The sequence below is a fragment of the Chaetura pelagica genome, unplaced genomic scaffold (genome assembly GCF_000747805.2).
Source record: "Chaetura pelagica isolate M959 unplaced genomic scaffold, ChaPel_1.0 scaffold112, whole genome shotgun sequence".
In the NCBI taxonomy this organism is placed as follows: Eukaryota; Metazoa; Chordata; class Aves; order Apodiformes; family Apodidae; genus Chaetura; species Chaetura pelagica.
In genome coordinates, this window is record NW_009952798.1 from 536,036 (window position 1) to 558,061 (window position 22,026).

Consider the following 22,026-nt stretch of genomic DNA (forward strand, 5'->3'; position numbering starts at 1 on the left):
ATCTTGAAATGAGAAGAAAGAGCTGCATTAATATGGCACATCGAGATGACATCTGTAATAAAAAACAATTGACATAGGAAGATGTCGTCATTGGAAATATTTTCTTTGCACACAATGATCAGATTAAGTTGTTCAGTTCCTGCCGCAGTTGGATGAAAGAAATTATTTTTGCTTTGTTTACCAAGTAATCTGGGACATATCTGTGCAGTAGAGAAATGACGAGAAAAAAAATGCACTATCAAGAAACTGAAAGTTGTTCGAACTAAAATATAAAACTCACTGTTTTCCTTCCATACACTAAAGCAGACTTTTCTGTAAATCACCAGCCCGGGGTTGATTAGCATGGGTGTGACTGGGATTTTGTGAAATATGAAATCTAACGTTCTCAACAAAAGCATGTACTTGATTTGGCTTTTTTTGTCCCTGTATCTTTCATTAATCAGCACATACCGTGCTTACATACAGGGGTGTGCGTAGGTGTGCTCATGGGTATACATGAATGAATAGCTACCACAGGCAGATCGTTAGAGCAATTATGGGCTGACAGTAATTACCGTGAGTTGTAAAGTGCAATGAAAATGAGGGCTAAAAACTTGAACTTGTTCCAGAGCACAAGGGGAAGGCCAGGAGGGAGACTGGAAGAAGAGTGGCATGTTCAGAGTGCTTGGGGAGTTGGCTGTTTTTACAGCAGCATTTCAGATCTGCTTGAAGGGACCAGGGATAGAAGCAGGGATGCCAAATTGGTATGGCTTGCTGGAGAGAGCTGAGTTTTGGTGCCAGAATGAGAAGGAGAGCAATGGATTTAGAGATGCTAGAGAAGGTGAACCTGTGTTCCTGGGGCAGAGCCAGGAGTAGGGTGGTGAGTTGGCGAAAATGAGGCTAGAGCGCCAGGTCTACTGGCTGCAGCAGAACAGTGAGATGATTCAAGGGGAAGGATCACATATGTGGTAATGTCATCCGGAGTAGCATCAGTCCACCCTTGTCCCAAAGCTTCTGCCCTTTTCTCAGTGTCAACATGTTTGCTGTTCTTTAGGGGCATTTGTCACCTTTGATGAAAATGTACCAGCAGTGCTTATTCTTCATAGAGAAGAAACCAAGCAATGGCTTACTGTTAGCAAATGGCAAGGCAAGCATAGCTCACACCCTCTGACATACCTGAGAGCCCAGTACTGCTTTGAAAGTGACTCTGGCAGAAATGATGGGCCCGATCCTTTTTTTTTTATGATGTGAGTGGTTTCTTTGCTCTCTCTGCAGAACAAATGAAGTTGGGAACTGTTATGCTGCAATTTAAGTTGTACATGGAGAGTGAGGTTTCCTGACCTCATTCTCTTCTGTTAACAGTCTCATCCTCAATATGGATCTCCCTTTGCTTTACATTCCCTGAACGTTAAACCGAAAGCTGTTGCAATACTTTGACCTGTGCACACCCTGCTGTTTACTGTTTTATGGCCAGTTGATATTCATTGAGCTTGCCTATCTGCATTTTTTGGTATATATTTTATCATGGCGAGCATTGCTCAGAAAGTTTTACATTTGATTTCGTGTTTGTTTTAGGCAAGGCAGTGGATGACTGGGATGACATGGACCTCAGTGTCAGTTGGAGAAGCTTAGGCAGGTCTGCTTAGATGTAGACATTTTGAGTGAATACTGTAATTCAGTAGTGACCAGAATTCACTACTGACACTCATGTTGCCAATATTTATTGATTGTGAGAAGTCACGTGCAGAACAAAGGCTTTCTCAGACTTACTCTGATTGATAGACATTTATCTATACGGACCCTTCCATCTGACTTGAAGAAATTTCTGGTTTGGACATTGAGATAGAAATGTGTCTCTTCTCTTGGAAGTGTTATAAGGAAAAGAATATTTGAAAGTAGATTTTTGGCTTCAGCAAGTGATAGCCATTTTATGAACAGGAAACCAATAGAAGATTGGTTAAAATCACATACGGGAACTTACAAGTCAGGTGACTAGTTTTTCACTACTAAGTGTAGAAACTTTCCCAGTTAAAGCAGGTGAAAACTTTACATCCTTGTGTTTGGCACAGTAATGGTAGACCATTTACAATTTCATCCCTTTCTCTGTCCACCTTGTCCATGTACAGATGCTTTGATAGGGCTTTAAAACCATATTTGAGAAATAAGCAAAAATCATGTACAGTGTTTTCCAGCTTCTGCACAGATTTACCAAACAGTGCAAGACCTCTGGGGTCTTAACCTGTCAGTTAAGGTTCTAAAAGTGAATAAAAACAGCTAGGGATTGGATTGGAGATGAAAAGAACATTTTTAAAGCCATCTATCTGACTTCCCTTTTTTTGTAGTCATGACTGTGTGTCATATGTCATAGTTAAGGGTTCTCCAGTTAGAGTACCTGTGAGGGTCATTTCTCATCTGCCCATTATTGGTTTGATTACTAATTCTTAGTTAGTTGTCATCAATAACTGTGTATTAGCACACTTCCATATACTACTTCTTGGACCAGAATACAGGCTTAATAAAAATAGCAACCTGTACAAGTTGGTTTAAATCCTTAACAAATGAAGCTGTCTTTTTGGAATTGGTGGGATTACATTTCTCTTAAACAAAGATACATGAAATGAGCATCTTTGTTGCTAATAATACGTGGTCTATTGCAGACCTTCACAGTATGAATTATTTAAAATATCCTTAAGTCCCTGGATGAAATGCAAAACAACATCACATCCTGGGGGGCTCAGCTGCACTGGTGTTTAACAGCCATTGCTGGACATTTCTCAGTCACCCTAAGTCAAGTGAGTAAAAAGTACAGTCTTTCCCAGACAGGAAATTTTCCAGGACTCATCTAAAGAGTTATCCTTGGCGAGTCATTAAGTGACATTTTTCCTTTTGAGCCACGCAAGAGGAGTGCCTTGGTGTGTCTGTAGAAGGCTGTGGTGCTGAATGAACTCTAACTGGAGATGTCTTGATGTAAACGGGGTAAAGGCTAAAAAGACTGGATGGAGCTTTACCTTCAGTATATAGCAGCTTAAATTTTGCCAAAGGTCTGTGGGATCCCATTTAGCTGCTGCCTCCTGGAAGCAACAATAAAGTGCTTTAGTTTATAAAATTTAATGATTGGCACATACAGCAGTCCTGCATCTGGGCAGGCCCAAAGAAACTGATACACTAGTGGAATGCAAAGCTACCTGGATTTATTTCATACAGAGCTAATACTCAGAGATCTGTTTTGAAAAGCATTGTGAACATCACATACTGTGACCAGAAAATCCCCCATTAGATTTGCAGCATAAAATATACAAGAAGCCTTTTCATAGGGAAGTGAGCTGGGCTTGCGGTGCAGAAGACCTTAGGATGTCTCAAAGCAGAAGACACATTAAAAGCATGTGTATAAATAGTCTTCTAATAGATAAGACGTTGCTTTTGTTTGGTTGCTTTTGAGCACCTGTCACTGCCTAATACTGTGCTTACAGGAAGCAGACCAGATCTGTTCTCAGGTCCTTGGACAGAGTAGTCTCTTGTTAGACTCCAAATTCCAGTGAGTGGAAATGATGTCATGAAGGTTTTCAAAGTTACTGGTTTCCAGTGGGCCCAGCTCTAGGACTGTGAAACTGTAAGTTGGAGCAAATGGTGGAGAGGCCTACAAACCAGAAGACTACTTTAAAACTAAAAGTCATCATTGCAGTGGGAAGCTGTCAAAGATGAGACTGGCCTATGCAATTGCCCTGATTAATGGGTGAGCCTGGGTCATCCTGCACTGTTAGACACGTGGCAGGCACCAGGAGGGATGTACATACTGGTAGGAGTAATGCGAAACAAACAGGAAAACTAAAGCAGCAAAGGTGCTTTGTCCTCAGTATGTTTTCTTCTGGAGTAGCTCATCTTAATGTCAGGAAACTGAATTAATCAAAAGTGTGAAGTGAAAGTGCTCATGATGTGTTAAAGCTTTTGCAGGGTCTTCGTCTTATGCTTCTGTAGCTCTGTGGTCTTAAAAAAACCCAACGCTTTGCTCCTGAATGTTTATAGGAGAGTCCCTTCACAGGCAGCTACAACATTTTACCATTTTTGCATCTTGTTATTTGTCTTCGTGTTCCTCATGTGCCCCAGTCATGGACATATTATGAACTGGAAGCACAGATGAGCCCTTTCAGAATTAAAACCACTGTGTAAAAGCATCCAAGGCAGGCATTTTTGGTAGGAACAGCAACCATAAGCAAAGCACAGCCAAGCACTGCTCTTTCCTGGCTTCTCAGGAAGTTTGTAGTCACTGAGGTGACTGGGAGGGACTTATATGAGAGGAGAAAGCAGTCGTCAGTTTTGATGTGTCCAGTATGAGCATCTAGCTCGAGCAGTACTGCTCTGCATGACAACTATGAAGTTTGCACAGTGCAGCATTTTGTGCAGATAGTTTAAGGATGTAATTTATCAGTTACTTCAGTCCTTTGAAGTTTATTAAGCATAAAAACTAAAAACTTTCAAGAGCAAGGGAAAACTCAACCCCAGGTTTTGTTAGAATAATGGTCTTTTCAGGGAATGTCAAATTTAAACTTCACTCTGTGTGTGGGAGTACACAGCTCTGCTAATTGCCAAGGGATTCTGGTCCATTGCAGAGGCAGAGCTGGATAAAGCTAGGCAAACATTTGTGTAAATACTATTATTCTAAACAGCTCAAAGGAGAGAGACACCAAAACTGATCCAGTGATATCAAAGGGATTCCCTTTTCCCCTTAAAGATGATTGTGTTTGCTGATGTTCCAGCTTGAGTATCAACTCTTGAGTCAGCTCATAGAGACTCTAAGGTTACCATTTTCCTTTTGAAAATGGAGACCATGCTTCTTAGTCACCTGGGGATGTTTAAAAACGGGACTTGTAGTAGTCCTCTCAGTGACTAATGCTTTGCTTTCATTTATAGCTTCTATGCAGGATCGCTGTTCTTAACCAAAGCATCAGGTCCTGACCTGCGGCCTTGCAAGCCAGCCAGGCTGTGCTTGCCAGAGGACCAGAGCACAGCCCCCAGCTTGGCTTAGTGCATCTTTATTTCCCTAGTCTGTGAGGCTGCCAGAGACTTGATTTAACATAAGGCCACTTGCAGCAATTCTCAGGGGATCCATGGTTTTGGGAGCTGCCAAAAGGCAAGGGTTATGTGGCCATGCCTCTGTCCCTTGCCTGTCCTGAGGACTGGTGGAATAGGTGTGGGAAGTGGAACCAGAGGTAGCTTCCCATCCAGGCACTTGATCCAATTCTTTTTTGACCTTTCAGGTCACAGTAGGAGCATCTGTTCATATTCTCAAGAGGCAATGTTCTTCAAGGCTCACTAGGACTCCAGTTCTTCAAGCCCTTTAGTGACAGTAATAGGTAGAAATGGGGGTAGCCTGGGGAAGAGACAGCATAAGAACTTCAACAAAACAGACTTAAAATTAACCTGATCCTTCAATGAGTGATTCGTATTGAAATAATGTATTTGTGCAGAATTTATCCTTGAATTGCAGTCTTTCTTTTATGCCTGTGGTCTTTGGGTTGGATACAGAAGACAAAGTTAGTGAATGTAGTAATTTCTTTTTTTTTTTAAATAAGTTTTAAGGTAAAATAATCCCTTGTCTTTTTTTTTCCAAGTGTCTGTGCAAACCATGTACAGGTACTAGTTGTGAGTTGGAGGTACTAATCTTTTCTAAGGATAACTGTGCAAACAATAAACTTGAAGAAACTATTACCAAATTATAAGTCTCTGGCCATGCTTTTTGCTTCAGAGAATAATTTCTGCAAAGGAAGGATTTTCCTTTTATATTGAGCCAAAAAGAAACACCTCTTACCCTGTAATATTTAATGATGGTAGCTATCTCCTTGTTTAGATTAAAATTACAGGCCTCAGATTTCAAGTTGTAATATTTGTTTTCTTCTGATTGCTGCCTATAGCTCCTCAGTAAATGCCATTGACTGCTCTGTGGGTAACTCCGAAGAAGCCTCCAGGGCTGAATGTATTAAAATCCACAGCATTCCACAGAAAATGACAAAATTCTCCCCAAATTGCCCCCACAATTTTGTACTGGCCTTCTTTATGAGCTGCAGGCAAAAAAGGGTGATCTCTTGTGCTTGTCCTATTCCTGTTTTTCTTCCTGTTTTAAATATAGGGGAATATATAAAATAATGAAGTGGTATTCAGAAACAATTCTTTTGCCAGGTCTTTCCATCTGTTATTCTGTGTAATCCTAATTTCTGTACAAAAAAACAGAACCATGGTATGCAACTCAATATGTTACGAGATGTTTATTTTCATTAGCATGGTCCAATAAAGTACATAGCTCAAATATTAACATTGGAGTATGTTAAGATTTCATTACTATTTGATCTATATATTTTCCTGACATAAATGGATAAAAATAAACAGCTTGTAAAATATAAAGTTACAGACTATGCTTTTGTTGATTTACAGTATTCTGTGGTGGATTCGGGTTTTGCAGCATATTTATTTTCTCTAATTCAGTTAAAATAACTATGTAATCATTATTTGTGCTGAGTATGGTTCAAGCTTCATTTTCATAGTTCACCGTGGGATTTGTCTGCATAACTTCTGATGGTTAATGACCCTATATTGATTGAGATTCTCTTTTGTGAGGCGGTGTTGCTTGTGACTTGATAATGAATCAGTCAGATCACTCCATTTTAGAGAGAAAGAAAATAGACACAGTGTTAACTTAGAGGAAAAAAAAAAAGAAAGCACCCAAAGCTCTGTGCACTCTATATGTTCTGTAGGAGCTTTTATAGTGCTTGTAGTACATGCTGTTCTGAAAGTGTCACACATGCATTTGTTGTTGTGAACCGAAACGCTGTAGAATCTGTGAAGATGCAAGATTAAATTTTCCATTGCCATTTTTACAGATAACAGCACGTCGACAATGGAAACATATTTATGATGAATTAGGTGGTAACCCTGGAAGCACAAGTGCTGCTACATGTACGCGCAGACATTATGAAAGGTAAGATAACCAATCTGAAATGCTTGTTTAATAATGAAGAAATTAATTTGGACAGCCTTCAAAGCGTTTTATAAAGAATTAGAGAACAAGAGAGAGAGAGGCTTTTTAAAGATGTAGTAAATATTCCCCCAACAGTTTAGTCAGATAATCCATTGTAATTTAAACCAGAGTGTGTGTCTCCAGATACTAAATAAATAAAACAAGCATCTGATTTTTCTTTGGTACATATCTTAATTTTTACAACAGCTTCCTGGTTAAAGAAGCTGAAAATTGAGTAGAACATATTCAAGGAAAAATAAGAAATGACAACTAATTGATGCAAACACTTGTCTTCTGTCATTTTTTAGGAATACCAATTAAGCAAATTGTGGTTGTGATCAAAATAATGGGGTGGCCCACAATGCAGGGTGCTGTTAATGTTGTAGGTCATGCAGAGCGTTGCATTCCTCTTCTTCATTGCATTCCTTCCCTCCTCCCTGCCTGCGAGCTGCTGCCAAATGCTCTTTCTCTGCAGCCATTGTTGCTGGTCAGAACTGTTGATTTCTTATTCTTCCCATGTAGATAATAACTTCCAGGGCTTGTGAAGCCAACACGCACTGAATAAAATACTGGAGCTGAAATGTTGCTTTAGTTTAATACGTTTTTTAGAAACAACCCTCTTCTTTTTTTTTAATTTGTTTTTCCCTCTTTTTTTTCCTTCCCCACCCCCCTTTTATTTCAGGCTCAGATAAGGCAAGTTCATTCTCTTATTCCTAGGTATAAACAAGTTACTTTGCTGGGGTCAGGAAGAGATCGTACTTGCCTGTGCATAAGGCAGCACAGCAGAGCAGTGCTTAGTAGGTTTTCACCTTCATGTAGTGGCCACTCCAAGGGCGACACTGCCCTCCTTGTGGAGAGGGAGATTGATCACCCCCATTTACAGGAGACATCTCCAACATAAGGACTTGGGTGCACAAAGAAGTTGCATGTAATGCCACTATCACAGTTAGAAGCTTTCTGGAGATCAAGCCAAGCAGCAGAGCAAATTGAGCAAGTGTCTGTTCTTGTCATAAAGGGCTTTTCCCTGCCTTTGCTTTGTGGAGAAAGATTATAAATTGTTTTAAATGAGCCATCAGATTTTGGGTATTCGGCTCTTCCCCTCCATCATTACAGCCCTGAGAGAGTCAGGGCTTCCTCTTGCACCAAGCCAGCTGATTGTCTCAAACTGGCAGCCTGTGTCTTCCCTTGCCAGATGTGCTTTGTAGGATGTTTTCTTTGACAGAGGAGACCCAGGCTCCCATGTGAGTTAAGAGACCATGAGGTTTCTGTGGGTTTAGGTCTCACAGGGAGCAAGTGTTGCTGGGCTCTGTCTTGAAATTCTGGGGTCATAGAGAGCACATCTCCTGTCGTTGTGAAAAAACAAATGAGCCATTCACAAATACTTCATGAACCCCTGTCTATTTCTTCTGCTTTCCTGACAGTGGTTTATTTCTTTACATGGAAAACCCTTGAATTGCACTCCTCCTCTAAGCTTAGAGACTCACCCATGTGACTTACTCAGCAGTTACTCAGGGCTATGCTACAAAGTGCCAGAAAATCCATTGTGCTCACTAGAAAACCTAAGCAGACTCTTGATGCCTTCAAGATATAAAAACCTTTCCACGCTACCCAAAAGAAGTTGTGCTTGCCTTGAGCCAGTCTGAGGAATGAGTCTTTTACTTTATGGTTAGATTGGTCTTCGCAGACCAAAGAGGTCAAAACTGAGTTCTTGGATGCCAGTCTATTGTGTAGTTCTGGGTTAGCTCTTATATGGGGTAGCACCTATTTTCCAGGACTCTAGCAGACTATCAAAATATTCCATTTGGAGAAAAAGTCTTGTAGGATTTTTAGCTGAGCCCTGAGCTTATGTCAGATATGCTTTACCAAATCTGAAAAACACATATACCCAAAAACCTCAGTGACTGGTCCAATCTCTAGATTTCCAGTGTTTGGCACTTTTTTTTCCACTACAGGAAAGCTGGATTAAGCCTCAGACTTGGAAAAAAAGTAAATGAAATTGTCATGGGTTGTTTCAGCTTGTAATTCTAACTACAGCACCTGTAAATGTAATACTCATTTATAGCCGAAGAGCTTAGATGACATTTAATCTAAAACTAGAACTGCAGTGCAGGAATACACACATTCATGATTCAGGACACACGTACATCTTCTAACTTGAAGGTGAGCTGTAAGGCTAAACTGGAAATTGAATTAAGCTGGAAAGAAAATGCTGAATAAACCTCATGAATTTTCCTTTCTGAATCCTGCCGGCCTTTCCTTGCTTACTGCAGGCAGAACAGGCAGTTCCCTGACTTCACTGGTCTGTGCTGCTGTTTGACTTAGCCTTGCCATTTTTCTCTTCAACTAGATCTCAGGGGCATCCATGTTATGTTAACAAGCTTTTTCCCAAGATGTCAGAGAAGCAACTAGCTGTTTGCACCAGCTTTAACATATCCAGGCTGCTTAGGTGGCAGCCTTTCAGTGCTGTCCTTAGAATGTTGAGGAGTGGAATGGCACATATGTCCCATTCAGGTGCTGCATCCCACCTTACTGCCCTCTCCAGGTTCCCCTCTGCAGGGTAGAGCTTCACATGCCATTTCAAAGGGAAAAAAAAAAAAAAAAGAAGAAAGAAAACTCACCAACCAAAAAAAAAACGAATGTAGAAGGCAGAATTGTCTCTCTGTTTAGCAAATCCCATGAGGAAATGTTGCTTTCCTGAAAAGGTGCTTACAACCTCTAAAAAGCCAGCACATTACTGCAGACCCATAGTACCAAGGATGGCAAAAGCCAGTTGTAAAGGCTGTGGGGAATCCCTCCACATCCCCCTGGTAGGAGCAGGGCTTGTGGTGGTAGCTGCTGCTGTGCTGTACGTGGGCAGAGCTCTTTGGTCGGTGCCATGTTTGCTTTGTTTCCCTGGTAAAAGGGAAGAAAAGATTTTGTGCACATTATCAACTGATTCATTTTTCATGTAGGACAGTTTGTGTTTCCAGTAACTGGTTTCATTTTAAAGAAGGCGAGGCTGCCAGTGTTTCAGTAAGTGGTTTTTGTATATTAGTTAGACAACTTTTGTTTTATTAATGAGTATAATAATGAAAGTGCAGGTTGCTGAGTAGAAGCAATGGGTGTTTTTATTTAAAGCATAGCAGGCATCGTATAATCCCAATGAATGCATTATTGTCACTGTAGGCATGGCTGGTCTGAACCTGCCTCTGATTGGGTTATTCCAAATAGGTCCAAGCACTTCATAAAAATGTCTTTGTCAACCTAGTTTTCCTTCCAAACCTATTCATCTCTGTCAGTTTTTAATATTAGTACCGGGCTCTTGGCTATAGTCCATTAGTACTGTACTTAATTGCTCATGTTACAGATGATTACCAATATAAAAAGCATTAATGTTTTCCCATCGTGGGGCTGTTGCTCTGCGCACGACTTGGACCATGTTGTTGTCTTGGTCATTACTTTCTTCATTTGTGGTCCTTTAATGCATGTACCTTGCATGATCACAGAAAGCTGGAGGCATGTGTGGTTGGTATTAGCTGATTCAGCCTGAACCTTTCCTGTGAAACTCTTTCAGCCCTTGCCAGTGCCCTGCATCTCTCTCTCTGATCAAGAAACCCTTAGGAGTGGCTATTTTTCTGCGAAACATTCTTCTCAGTGCTGCCTTCCCCTAATAGTGCAGATGTGGTTTTCACAGGCAGGGTTTGAGGTTTCTTTCGCTTTTACGCAAGATATGTGATCGGCAGCTTTAATTTTCCAGCAGGAACAAGTAGGCTGTGTTTCTGCAGTGCTGATGACATTGTTGTTAGGGATTTTTCATAAGTATTACACCACCGCCACCCAAAAAAACCCAACAAACCAACCTAAACCAAAAGAAAAACAAGCCTGCTATTTTGCAAGGTGTATAAAGTTCCCAGTAAGATGCACTGAACAGAAGTATGAGCAGTTGCCTTTTGGACCCTTTTTCTCCCTCCAGGTCCATCAGCAATTCATTTTTGGTTTCTTCCAAAGGAGGCCTTGCAGACAAGCTGCACACAAATACGCACAGGCTTGTGGTGTGCAGTGGCATACAGGAACACTCAGCCCTTTGCTGGATAAATGTGTCCGTGTTCGAAGGCATCGTGGTAGACAGCTGGACAGTGCCCTTGAACATAGCCCTTCTGGCTTTTTTGGGTGCTGTGGGGGAGCCTGATTCCCTTGGGGTCTCCAGCAGGGATGAACCCAGAGCTTCCCATGGACCATGTCCTGTTTTGCAGTGGTGTGGCTCATAACCTGACCACTAGCACCTTGAAAATCAGCCTGTCCGTTAAATCCAGCTGGAGGAGGGTTTACTATGCTTCATGCTCTCTGCAAATTCAGGACCTGTATGGGAAAGCCACCTGGGGCCTGTGGAGGAGCAGATAGGTGAGATGGGTCCTTGAAGCCAGGAGTGGCTCATTGCAACCTAGCAGTGGCAGTGCCTGCACTCTGGACACAGACCCATGGAGGGTTTTATTGTGGCTGTGGTTGTGGCCCCTGGGCAACTGCAGAGCACCCTGGACATCTGGCCCCTACCAGGGGACTAAACCGTAGGAGGTACAGTGTCCTTTACAGTTTGGAGCCCACTCTGCTTTTTTTCTGTCTAAATCAGTTAAATATTATATATTATCAGAAACACAAGGCAGGTCAAAATAAGTCCCTTACATGGTTTCTCTTTAACAGCTGTAAAGTCTCTCTGCCCTAGGGATATTGTGTAGTAATTCAATACGCAAGCGAGCCCCATGTTCTATGCAAATGCTGTTTGGCTTTGTTAAAGCATTTGGATAACTTCAGTAATGTGTAAGCATTTCAGTGGAGTTTTGTAGGAAACAGCAGTCAATCTTTTAGAGGGAACAAAAAATGGGAGCCTAGTATAGCATCTACGTGAAAATGCTTATGGTTATCTTTTAATACGCATTGTAATGAATAGAAGGTTTTGATTTACACTGTTAAGTGTGAAAACATCCCCAGGCAAAAATTAAGCAAGTGTTATGTCATACTGTAAACTATAGCTAGCTTTTTGTTTGACCCAAAAAAACTTGCCAAGCAGTAGTCTTTTCTTGAGGTACTAATTTGGTTGTTTTATTTTTGTTTTCACCCCACTTTCCTGCCTTCCTCCTGCTTCAGCTAGTCCCAGACTCCCAGAAAACTTTGCAAGTTGCAAATTGTCTCAATAGTTTTCCATCAAGCACAAATTTAAGCCTGAAGATAGATGAGGTGTCTCAATCGTCTCTGTCTTTTCCTGGGTTTTTTGTTTGGGTTTTTTTTTCTTTTTGATAAATAACAAGAGGTTTCTACTTAGAATTTTCTGCCCTCAGGGCTTTATCATTAAGATTAAATAACTGTACTTTCAAGCATACCACTGAACAAACATCTTTTCAATTATGTGAGTAACAGATGCTTTAACAAAGGAACTATTGAAAATTCAGAAAGCTTTCCCCCTCCCCAAAATTTAAAAAGTATCAGATGACAGAGGAATGTAATTATTTACCATTAAAACAGATCCTTAGCTGTCCTTTCAAACCATCTGAAAACAGAGTTTTTTCAGAATTTCTTTGGGACTAGGTTTACAGCCTTGGAGACTTACTGGCCATCACTGGAGTCAGTGGGAGTCCTTGGGTACAAGAATGCTGGAAAGTCGGGCACTGCCTTCCACTGCCTGGAGACAGGCAAATGATCTCTCTCCTTTCAGGGAGCTGTTTTCCCAGCCACATCCTTCTTTCCGCCTGAGAGTTTGTCCCAGCAGAATTGGGGGATGCTGTGTCCTACTCAGTGCTCCCAGGTGGGTTGTCACCCAAGCAGAGGGAGCTTTCCAGGCCTGCTTACCAGGCGCTGAGGCTGTGCAGTGAGCCCAATGCTCCTGGGGTCCTGGCACTCCTTGTGACTCCGCTGGGCACTTGTGGTTGGTCAGCATCAGGCAAAAATGTCTCTTATTTAATGACATCTAGAAGTAGGGGCAGACTCTACACAAGGGGACAAGCCCCTTTTCCTTGCTGGGAAATTGCCCCAGGAGGGTGCTGCCCAGTGGGAGGTGTGTCACTCTGCTTTGCAGGAGCAGCACCAGGGATGGAGAGTAGGATCTTTTCCCTCAGATTCCCCAGGTCTGCTGGGAATCTTCACCTTGTACTTCACTGGTAGGACCTTGCTAATATGGCAGGGGTTGCTCCCACTTTGGATGCAGCTCAGAGATCCCAGAGAGGGTCAGCAGGATTTTGGAGTCCCCTAGGAGACCTGTGTCTCACAGACAATGCAAAATGGCATCTGTAAGCTTGTCCTGAGTGTAGGGGCCAAGCATTGCAGGGACTATATGGATGTACCAAGCAAAATGCGTGTCTGCCTTCAGATGCAGAAATGGTGACTGTGGCCAAAACAGAGGTTTGCAGCAATGTTGGTATAGTGACCTGAGGAAGCTGCTCTGCCCCCATCACTCCTTGCTTTGAATTTTTCCCATGCAGTAGGTCTGTGCCGAAAGTAAAAGACATAGGTTGTTCATCTCCCCTGGCTGAGCCATAGGATCAAGAGTGCCTGAGTTTCCCTAGCCTGACTGTGCAGCTAAATCAGCAGCTGTGTTTGGAATGTCTCTAATTTCCAGTTTACTTAAAACAAAGTGTCTTTGAATTCTCTTACAGCGGTGCAATTCCCACCTTTCAGCAGTGAGCCATTCTCATTACCCACCAGCACTCCCAGTGGGCTGTGAGGAAAGTTGTTGATGAAAGGATGAAAGAACCATTTATTTAAGGAAGGAAAGTTCTTTGGGAAGAAAATTGAACTCAAACATATTTTGTCTTTGCTGATAAAGTACATGCCAGTTTTGTACTTCAGACAAATGCAAATAATCCTATTGCTATTGTGTTCTGCACAAAGGCATGCAAGGCTTGCTTTCGTAAGCCCGAGATTGTACAATCCAGTCCAGGGAAATCAAGCTTGAGGAACACACTGCTTGATTTCCTCAGTGTATTTTATATTCCCATTTTTCTGCTGGGAATTTGTTGGTGATGTCCAGGAGGGCTGCTTCCTGCTCCTGGCCATGCCATTGAAAGTGGCTTGTTTCCCATGTGCTTAGGCTGACACCATTGTGCCAAGGTTTATCACTTTTGAAGAGCATCAGACAAGACTTCTCTTAGGACCAGAGCTTGGGGATTTTTGTTGGTCCCTTAAAGCAACTGAGTATTTTGCCACTGAGTTTCTAGGGAACAAGAATCAGGTTTCTCTGAGTGAGGTTATCAGTAGGGGTCCCCTTGCACTGCAGGGGCTGTCAGTGGAGCTGCCCCAGCTCAGTGACTGTTCATTCTTGCCCTGTGCTCAGACCCTCTGGCTGCAGGGAGTGCAGGCAGCTCTGCCCAGCTGCTGCGAGGACTTCTTCAACCAGATGGTTGTCCTGTTGAACCAGGCAGACTGGCTGTTTCATCCCCTCAATCCAGTAGTGTCTTCAGCGGTAGGAGGAAGATCGCTATGGCATGATGTGCCCAGGAAGGAAGTGTTTTCCAAACTCCTAACAGTAAAGAGATTTATTGCCTGTCCCTTTTCAGTGGTTTTGAAACTCTGAGAGCTTAATATTCTCATGATTTACATTAGCATCTAATCCTTGCGTAATCTCACTAATCCCTTGGCCCCAAGATAGCCATTGGCAGTGAGTTCCGTGGGTTAACCAGTTGTCGTATTCGTTTGGTGAAACAGATTTAGATCTTTTTTCCATTCCCGTTGCAATCAATCTCCTTAACCTTCTGGCCAAGCATGGGAATGGGGCAGCATCTCCCAAGGAATGGGCTTCGGTATTTTAAGACCTTCCAAGATTATTCTGATTTGCGTTGGGCTTAGAGCCCTTGAGAGAACAAGATGATGTCAGTTGGAGACATGCTGGAATATTTTATTCTGCCAGAAAGAAAACAAAAATAAACACTGAAACAAGCAATATAAAAAATATTGTAGGGGTTGTGCTGAACTGCTTCCTTCTCTCCTTCACCCTGTGTGTCCTGGGCATATGGTTCCTCCCCAGCCCGAGAGCCCTGTCATATCCATACACAGTGGGGAGAATTAAAGAGGAAACTGGCAGCCTTAACATTTAATTTCCTTCCTCTTTCTGGGCTGGTCAGATCCTTTGCATTATTGTAACTACTTTTTTTATCATGTCTATAAATAGATGTGCTCTCATATGTCCCGCGAAGCAGAGTCGGGCCAAAAAAGTCATTTATTCTGCATAATCAATAGATGAAAATGTAGTGGTTACTGGCTCAGATGAGGTCTTGTATTGTTAGTTCTGGAGCTGGGAAAAAATGTTGACTAATAAAGATTAAGGGTTGGTTTTTTTTTTTCTTTTTATGAAATGCTAATGATGAAGACATGTTTGATATACTGTGAAATACATTTCTCTAATGTGAAATTTCTCCTTTTTGTTGGGAAAGAGATTCAGTCCCTGGAGGATTTTAGAATTTGTAAATATAAAATTATCTGCTTCAGTGTTTTTTAAAAAAAGGTTGGCAGAAAGCCAGATTACTTACATTACTGTAATAGATTTTCTGACCTCTGACATCTGCTGCAGAGAAGTACATTGAATTTTTCATAATATCAGATGATGCAGATCTAAAAACTCCGTACACTCTGCACCATTATTTAATTCAGGACTTAGTAAAGCAAAATCTTTTTTTTGAGTAGCAGTTTATACGTGATTAAACTTAATATTGCCGATTGTAATAAATCAGGATTAGTATAGTACTGATTTGTTAATCTAACTTGTATTGATTTTAAGTTGTCTTTATTTAAAAAAAAAAAAAAAAGGACTGGCTTTTCACAGTGACTGAATTTAATAAGAAGCCCTGTGATAGCAAAGACTCCCCTACTGTTTCTGCTCTTGGCTGGAAAATGTTATTCTTGTATTATTCCAGGAAAGAGGAAAAAAAAAAACCTCATGCTGCTAAAAATCTGCTGCCTGTGGAAAGATTTTTTAATACACTAGTGCTTACATATTCTATTTATGTTAATTGACTTATAAATAATACATTTTATTAATCTTAATATTGGAATCTTGATCATGATAAAGACCCTTTTATTTGGTCTGCTTGCAGACTTTACAAGTAAATATTCTTTAGACCACAAAATATTCCTCCTCTTTTGCTTTTTTTATGAATACTTTGATACTTCTCCCCCCTGCCACGGAATACAGCCACAGTTCAAAGCGACTGAAAACATGGTGGTTGTTTCTAAAGTGCAATACATTCGAGGGATCCGGCTCCGTTGTTTTCGAAGTCGTCTTTACCTCTCCTTGCACAAAGATTGATTAAATCTTACCTGTGCTGTAAATATTTGACACACACACAAAAAAATCTTGTGTTGGTTTCAGACATGTCATATTCTGCTAAAGTATTTGGCTAACAGCAGATTGCATTCTTCCTGTGTTGGGCAATATTGACCTTAAATTGGCTAAGCCGGCTTCTTTCATGGCATGTGAGCCGGCTGCTTACATGTTCCGAGAGCAGTATTAGCTTTATTACCCCTGCGCTATAAAAACTTCTAATAATCAAATGATAAGATCATATCCTGTGGGTAATTGTGTTGTACCATGACAGGATAACTGAAAAAACATTCAGTGAAAATTGCAACCAACGGAAATCTCTACATAGAGCAGCAATTGTTGGCGTTGCTCGACTCAGTGCTGCTCCCCGGTTTTGCTGCCTAGCTCCTCTCCTGCTGCCCTCCATGGTCCCCAAAAGCCACCTCTAATGGTGGTGGGGAACAGTGGTCAGCCGGCCCTCATTTTGAACGAGGAGGGGAAAATCCTGGAACAAGGCATCCTTGTGTTTTGAGTCAGTTTTACCTTAGTCATGCAGCCTCCCCGATACACGAAACATTTAATTCCAGATTTCCTGCCGCTGGCTCCGGGCCTTTGACCGGCTCTGTGAAATGTATTTTTACTGCTGTCGGCCTGCCAACTGCTGAGCTCAGTGAAAAATAACTGAAATGAAAACCTTGTACTCCCACGTGAACCCTTAAGATCAGAAAAGGAAATTTAAGCCACGGTTACTAATTAGCACCAAAGCTAATGAGTTCTGGTGAGGTGCAGCAGGAGGAGGAGGAGTTTGCATCCCACGTTACCCTACAAGGCTGGGTGGAACCTTGCCAGCTGTGAGTAATCCTGTCGGCCCAGGTCTTGCTCCCGGCCTGCGGCATCTTTCACGGACAGACAGTCTCGTTCGTGGCCCAGGAGCGTCGCCGCCTCCCGTGGGGCGTGGGACAGTGTCTGAAACCTTTACGGGTGGAATATGTAGATTTTTAATGGACGACGCGTTCCCATGGAAACAAAACAAAGTCAAACGATCCCCTCGCCGTGCTAACAATTATTGTAATAAAATGTGTTTTTATTAAAAGCGGTTTGAAATACTTAACACATGGCAGAGCAGCCTCAACGGTGCCCTGTGTGAAACCCAACCTTGCTTCTAATGAAGTCCAAAGCATTTTGTGCAGCACAGGGAGGAATTCAATGTTTTCACCAATATTTGTGCTTAGCAAATGAAATGTAGCAGCCTCAAGTATGAACAGGATTATTTTTTTCTTACTCTGCTTAGTTATGCTTTTTATTATATAAACATTAGCTGTAATATTACAGTGGGAAGCAGGTATTTGGCAGCTACGTATTATTTTGCTAAGTTTGCATAGAGGGAGCAGTTTCCCATTTTAGCAGCTGTAACATGTTTAAACTCAGTTTGTAATGGGATCTGAAGATGAATATTCCCTGTGGGCTCTGCTTAGCTTCATTACTGGAGCCCTGCCAATTTCAGGGCTAGAAAGTATTATTCACGCCTCTTTGCACATACCATGTCAGAGCATGCTCAGTTAATGAATTTTGTTTCTAATATAGCATAAATTAGGCTTATATTTTAACATAATTTATGTTGTATTTTATTAAAATGTAAAATATTATGATCACGAGTAATCTAATTTCTGCTCTCTTAAGCCCAAACTGTGTTTGAACATCTAAGTATGTAAATCAAAATTGCATGCTTAGTAACTGATTCTAGGATAACAAACGAATATCTGAACCAAAGAGGTTTCTGCCTTGGAGTCTTAGATTAGAGATAATTAAGGATTCCTGGTATTTGAACAGATTTATGTTGTTTATAAGCAAAGTACGTTTCCTTCATAGAGTCAACTTGTCTTTTTTTAAAAAAAACCAACAAATTATGTTTGTTGTATTAAAGTTCATATTTTCAAAGTCTGAGGCTTGTATTAATCCCACAGTGAGTCATTAATCATACCAAGCGTGTTATAAAAACTTTAATCACTGAAGTTGAAACTGAGATTGTAATGCAATCCATCCCTTTTAATTATATCAGCTATTTTTCCATTCAGATCAAGAATTGCAAGGGGAAAACAGATAGATTAAAACTCAGTGTCTTTGATGCTTTCAGGGGAGAATATTTTTGGTTTGCATTTCTTCCTTGCTTTTTTAAAGCAATTTCTTGCACTTTGTGAAGGACAGTTCCATGGTGAAAAATTTCTCACTGTTAGTTCTTTTCCTCTCCCCTAAAAAGGACTCCCTGGTGAAGGCAGGGAGCACAGTGACTGTCGCTCTCTGGATGTGTTGCAGGGGAGGCAATGGGCTGGTGCTGAGCACGACGTGCCAGGTGCTGTGCCCAGTGCTGTGGTTTTCCTGCAGCCCAACTCACTGCTGAGTCTTCTGCTGAGTTCCAGGCACTGCCCCTTATGCACCAGCCTGGAAATTCTGTAGCTGGTATCAAGTTGGCTATGGCTTTTTAGGTGTTTTCCTGGGGTTTGCTGCATGCTGTTGAGGCTAGAGTGGGGGAAATAAAAATAAAGGGTTGATTTTTTGTATTATTTTTTTTAATCAGTCTAAAAAGTGGTGTTTCATATCTTCATCTGGTATAAATTGGTGTAGCCACATAAACCACTGCAGCGTTACTGACAACTGATCCACACCAGCTCCACTGGCTTTACATCACATGATAATCTGTAGAGTTTACAGTGTTATTTTTATGCATTGGAAGAAAATGGATTTATTAAGTAGACTGCTCATAGTAGATACATTTTGTTCTTTGCTGGAATGGCAAAACCTGATCAATTATTTGTTCTTTAATCCCCTAGATTAATCCTGCCGTATGAAAGATTTATTAAAGGAGAGGAAGATAAGCCACTGCCTCCAGTGAAACCTCGAAAACAGGATAACAGTTCCCAGGAGGGTGAAGCAAAAACAAAAGTGTCTGGAACAAAACGCATCAAAAATGAAAACCAAAAGAGCAAGAAGGAAAAAGATAATGCACAGAAGCCCCAGGATGCATCTGAGGTTGGTTGCTTTCCTGCTTTTTAACTTTTCAATTAAAAATGTACAGCTTTAATCACATGAAAGCCAATGATAAAAATGCATAACTAAAACTGGAGAATTTCAACCAGTTGGCCATTTGAGTCAGCTCAGCAATGGAAATCCAGCTGCTGTGGTGCTGTCTGTTTTGGGGTTTTGCTGGGCTGCAAACAGCCATGGGTTGGCTCCATGTTGCACAGCAATGGTGGCAGAAGACCAAGTGCTGGATGTAGCAAGTACCATTTCTGCTCATTGTATTATACAGTGGTCACCACTAAAAGATCAGCAGCTGCCAACAGGAAACCACACAACTACCACAGTTATTTCCTAATCTAAGTATAGGGTGCGGGAACCTCTAATACTGTTGATAATACTGTGGTAACTGTTGGACACAGCTGATTTTTATAATGGTAACCTCTGGATCAGCCCTTCTGCGCTCACAGATGTATGCACATCTGTCAAAACACATATCACTCCCTAGGATTTTTATCGTGTTATACTAAATTTCCCTTTGGACTAAAAGGTCAGATTTTGAGGGAATCACCTTCCAAACTGTAACTCAGACTGACTTCCCTCTCCCGTGCCACAGATGGCTTCCCACTGCGATAGGCTCCTGTTCTGTCACCTGCTTCACACAGGCCCCAGTTTCCACATTGAGACATGTTACCTACAGACAAAGGACAGCCCTTATGGAAGAGATTTTCTGTTCACATTCCTGGATTAGGTGGATCAGTAGAATTTAGATTTGTCTGCAAATAGGGGTAAATTTCACATGTTGCTAAGTGGTATAAAGTCAATGAGGGTTTTGCTCTGGTGTTACTGAAGAACTTTATTTTGCACATCCTGCCCACTCTCTCCTGTGCCCTGCCTGCTCCCTGTGTGAAGGAGGTGGTGAAGCTCCTCACACACAACCCCTACACAGGACATTGCTTTTCCTGTCTCAGTTTGCCAGATCACAGCAGCCTTCAAGGCATTGCAGTGAAAATATTTAAAGAATATCGAAACACATGACGTGCCCAGCAGACGAAGGCTGCTCCTTTGACTTCACTGCTGTCTGGCTGGTACGTGAGTCCTGTTTCTAAACCAGTTGGGAAACTGGTATTGAGTCAGCTACCAACAACCTTCCTCCTCATTGTTTTAAAAAAAACAACAATGCAGGACCAGTAAACACAGATACCTCTAAGACTTTGTGTATCCAGTTTTGAGAACAGATTAATTTGGTTTATTTTCGTGTCCAGCTACCTCTTTAAGTTGTGCTTACAAGGACAGTTTCATCTTCCACCCAAGCCAGAATTTGTGTTTTAATTTGCCTTGATCAGCTGTACCTTTAATATCTAATGTAAGAGCACTCCAGAGAGAGGGGAAGTTTTTTTGTTTTCTCTTGCACTGTACTTCTAAAGCAGGGAACCCTGTTGGGGGAAAACCCCTCTAAGACTTTGTGTATCCAGTTTTGAGAACAGATTATTTTGGTTTATTTTCGTGTCCAGCTACCTCTTTAAGTTGTGCTTACAAGGACAGTTTCATCTTCCACCCAAGCCAGAATTTGTGTTTTAATTTGCCTTGATCAGCTGTACCTTTAATATCTAATGTAAGAGCACTCCAGAGAGAGGGGAAGTTTTTTTGTTTTCTCTTGCACTGTACTTCTAAAGCAGGGAACCCTGTTGGGGGAAAACCCATCCACTTCTGATGAAAAATAGAGAGGAGTGTGCACACAAACTTGCTTCAGTAACTGGAAGGTTGCAATACAAATTGCTCAAAGCAAGGAGATGCAAAGTAGAGGCGTGTGTTCCCTTTCCCTCTCATTCCTTCATGCCTGGTTATTTATGGAGGGGTCTTGCATAAGTAAGATACGTTACACGCTATCCGTACTGCCACTGTTAAGCACAGCATAACAAGTCAGCAACAGAATGTCAGCCTTAACTTTGAATTTCCTTGCTTTTGTTGTTTCCTATCTCAAACTTCCTGCTGCTTAAACCACAGTTATTTTTGTGTGGTTTGCAGGAAGAGTTCTTAAGCTGTGCTTATCGGAAATGAAAGGAGCCTAGACGAGACAATAAAAATGTACAATTATAGCAGTTTCCCATTGTAAAAAGGTACCTTTTATAGCAGAATTAATGTCTCCTCCCTGACTGGGATGGAAGACGTGTCCTGCCCCTGTTTAATCAGGGTGAGTGATTAAGGACCTCAGCCTTCATGCAGGTCACCATATGGGTGGGTGGTCACATGAAGCCTGAGTAGCAAAGGGGCCTACAGGGGTGTGTGCTTCCACCCTGCGTGGGTACAGAGCTCATCCAGGCCCTGCTCTGGGGAGAGCTCCATGCCCAGGATGTAGCCCTTATAGAGCCAGCAGAGAGAAGACAGACATCCAACTCCTTTGGTTGAAGTGAAATACAAGTCTGTTGGAGCCAATCCCCCTCACCCCCTCTGTCCCTCAGCAGAGGAGCCCCATGCTAGGCTTCACATTTGGGTGCAGTCCTCACCCAGGCACAGCAGTGGTAGTGTGTTGCTCAAGGGGAGCCTCTGTAGCTGCACACGTAGGTGTGCAGGCATGGCCCCAGCTCAGCCACTACTCCAGCCATTTCAGCCTAGAAATGTGGCCAAGAAGCTGGCTGTAGCAGTGAGCTGCAAAAGCATAATCAAGTTACAGAAGTGTAGTCCTCTCAATTGTGTGTTCAGCTCAAACACCATCACACGTATGCATGGAGGGAATATAACTTTAATTTATTAGCGTCGT

The 22,026-nt window shown here is 41.8% G+C and overlaps 1 protein-coding gene across 1 annotated transcript in view; it reads left to right on the plus strand.

Moving 5' to 3' along the window:
* Positions 1-22,026, plus strand: part of ARID5B (AT rich interactive domain 5B (MRF1-like)) — a 103,716-nt gene that overhangs the window by 77,748 nt on the left and 3,942 nt on the right. The window contains exons 6-7 of the mRNA XM_009994841.1: positions 6,852-6,949; positions 19,079-19,277. Of these exons, the coding sequence (XP_009993143.1) occupies positions 6,852-6,949; positions 19,079-19,277 (297 nt within the window). The remainder of the gene's footprint in view (positions 1-6,851; positions 6,950-19,078; positions 19,278-22,026) is intronic.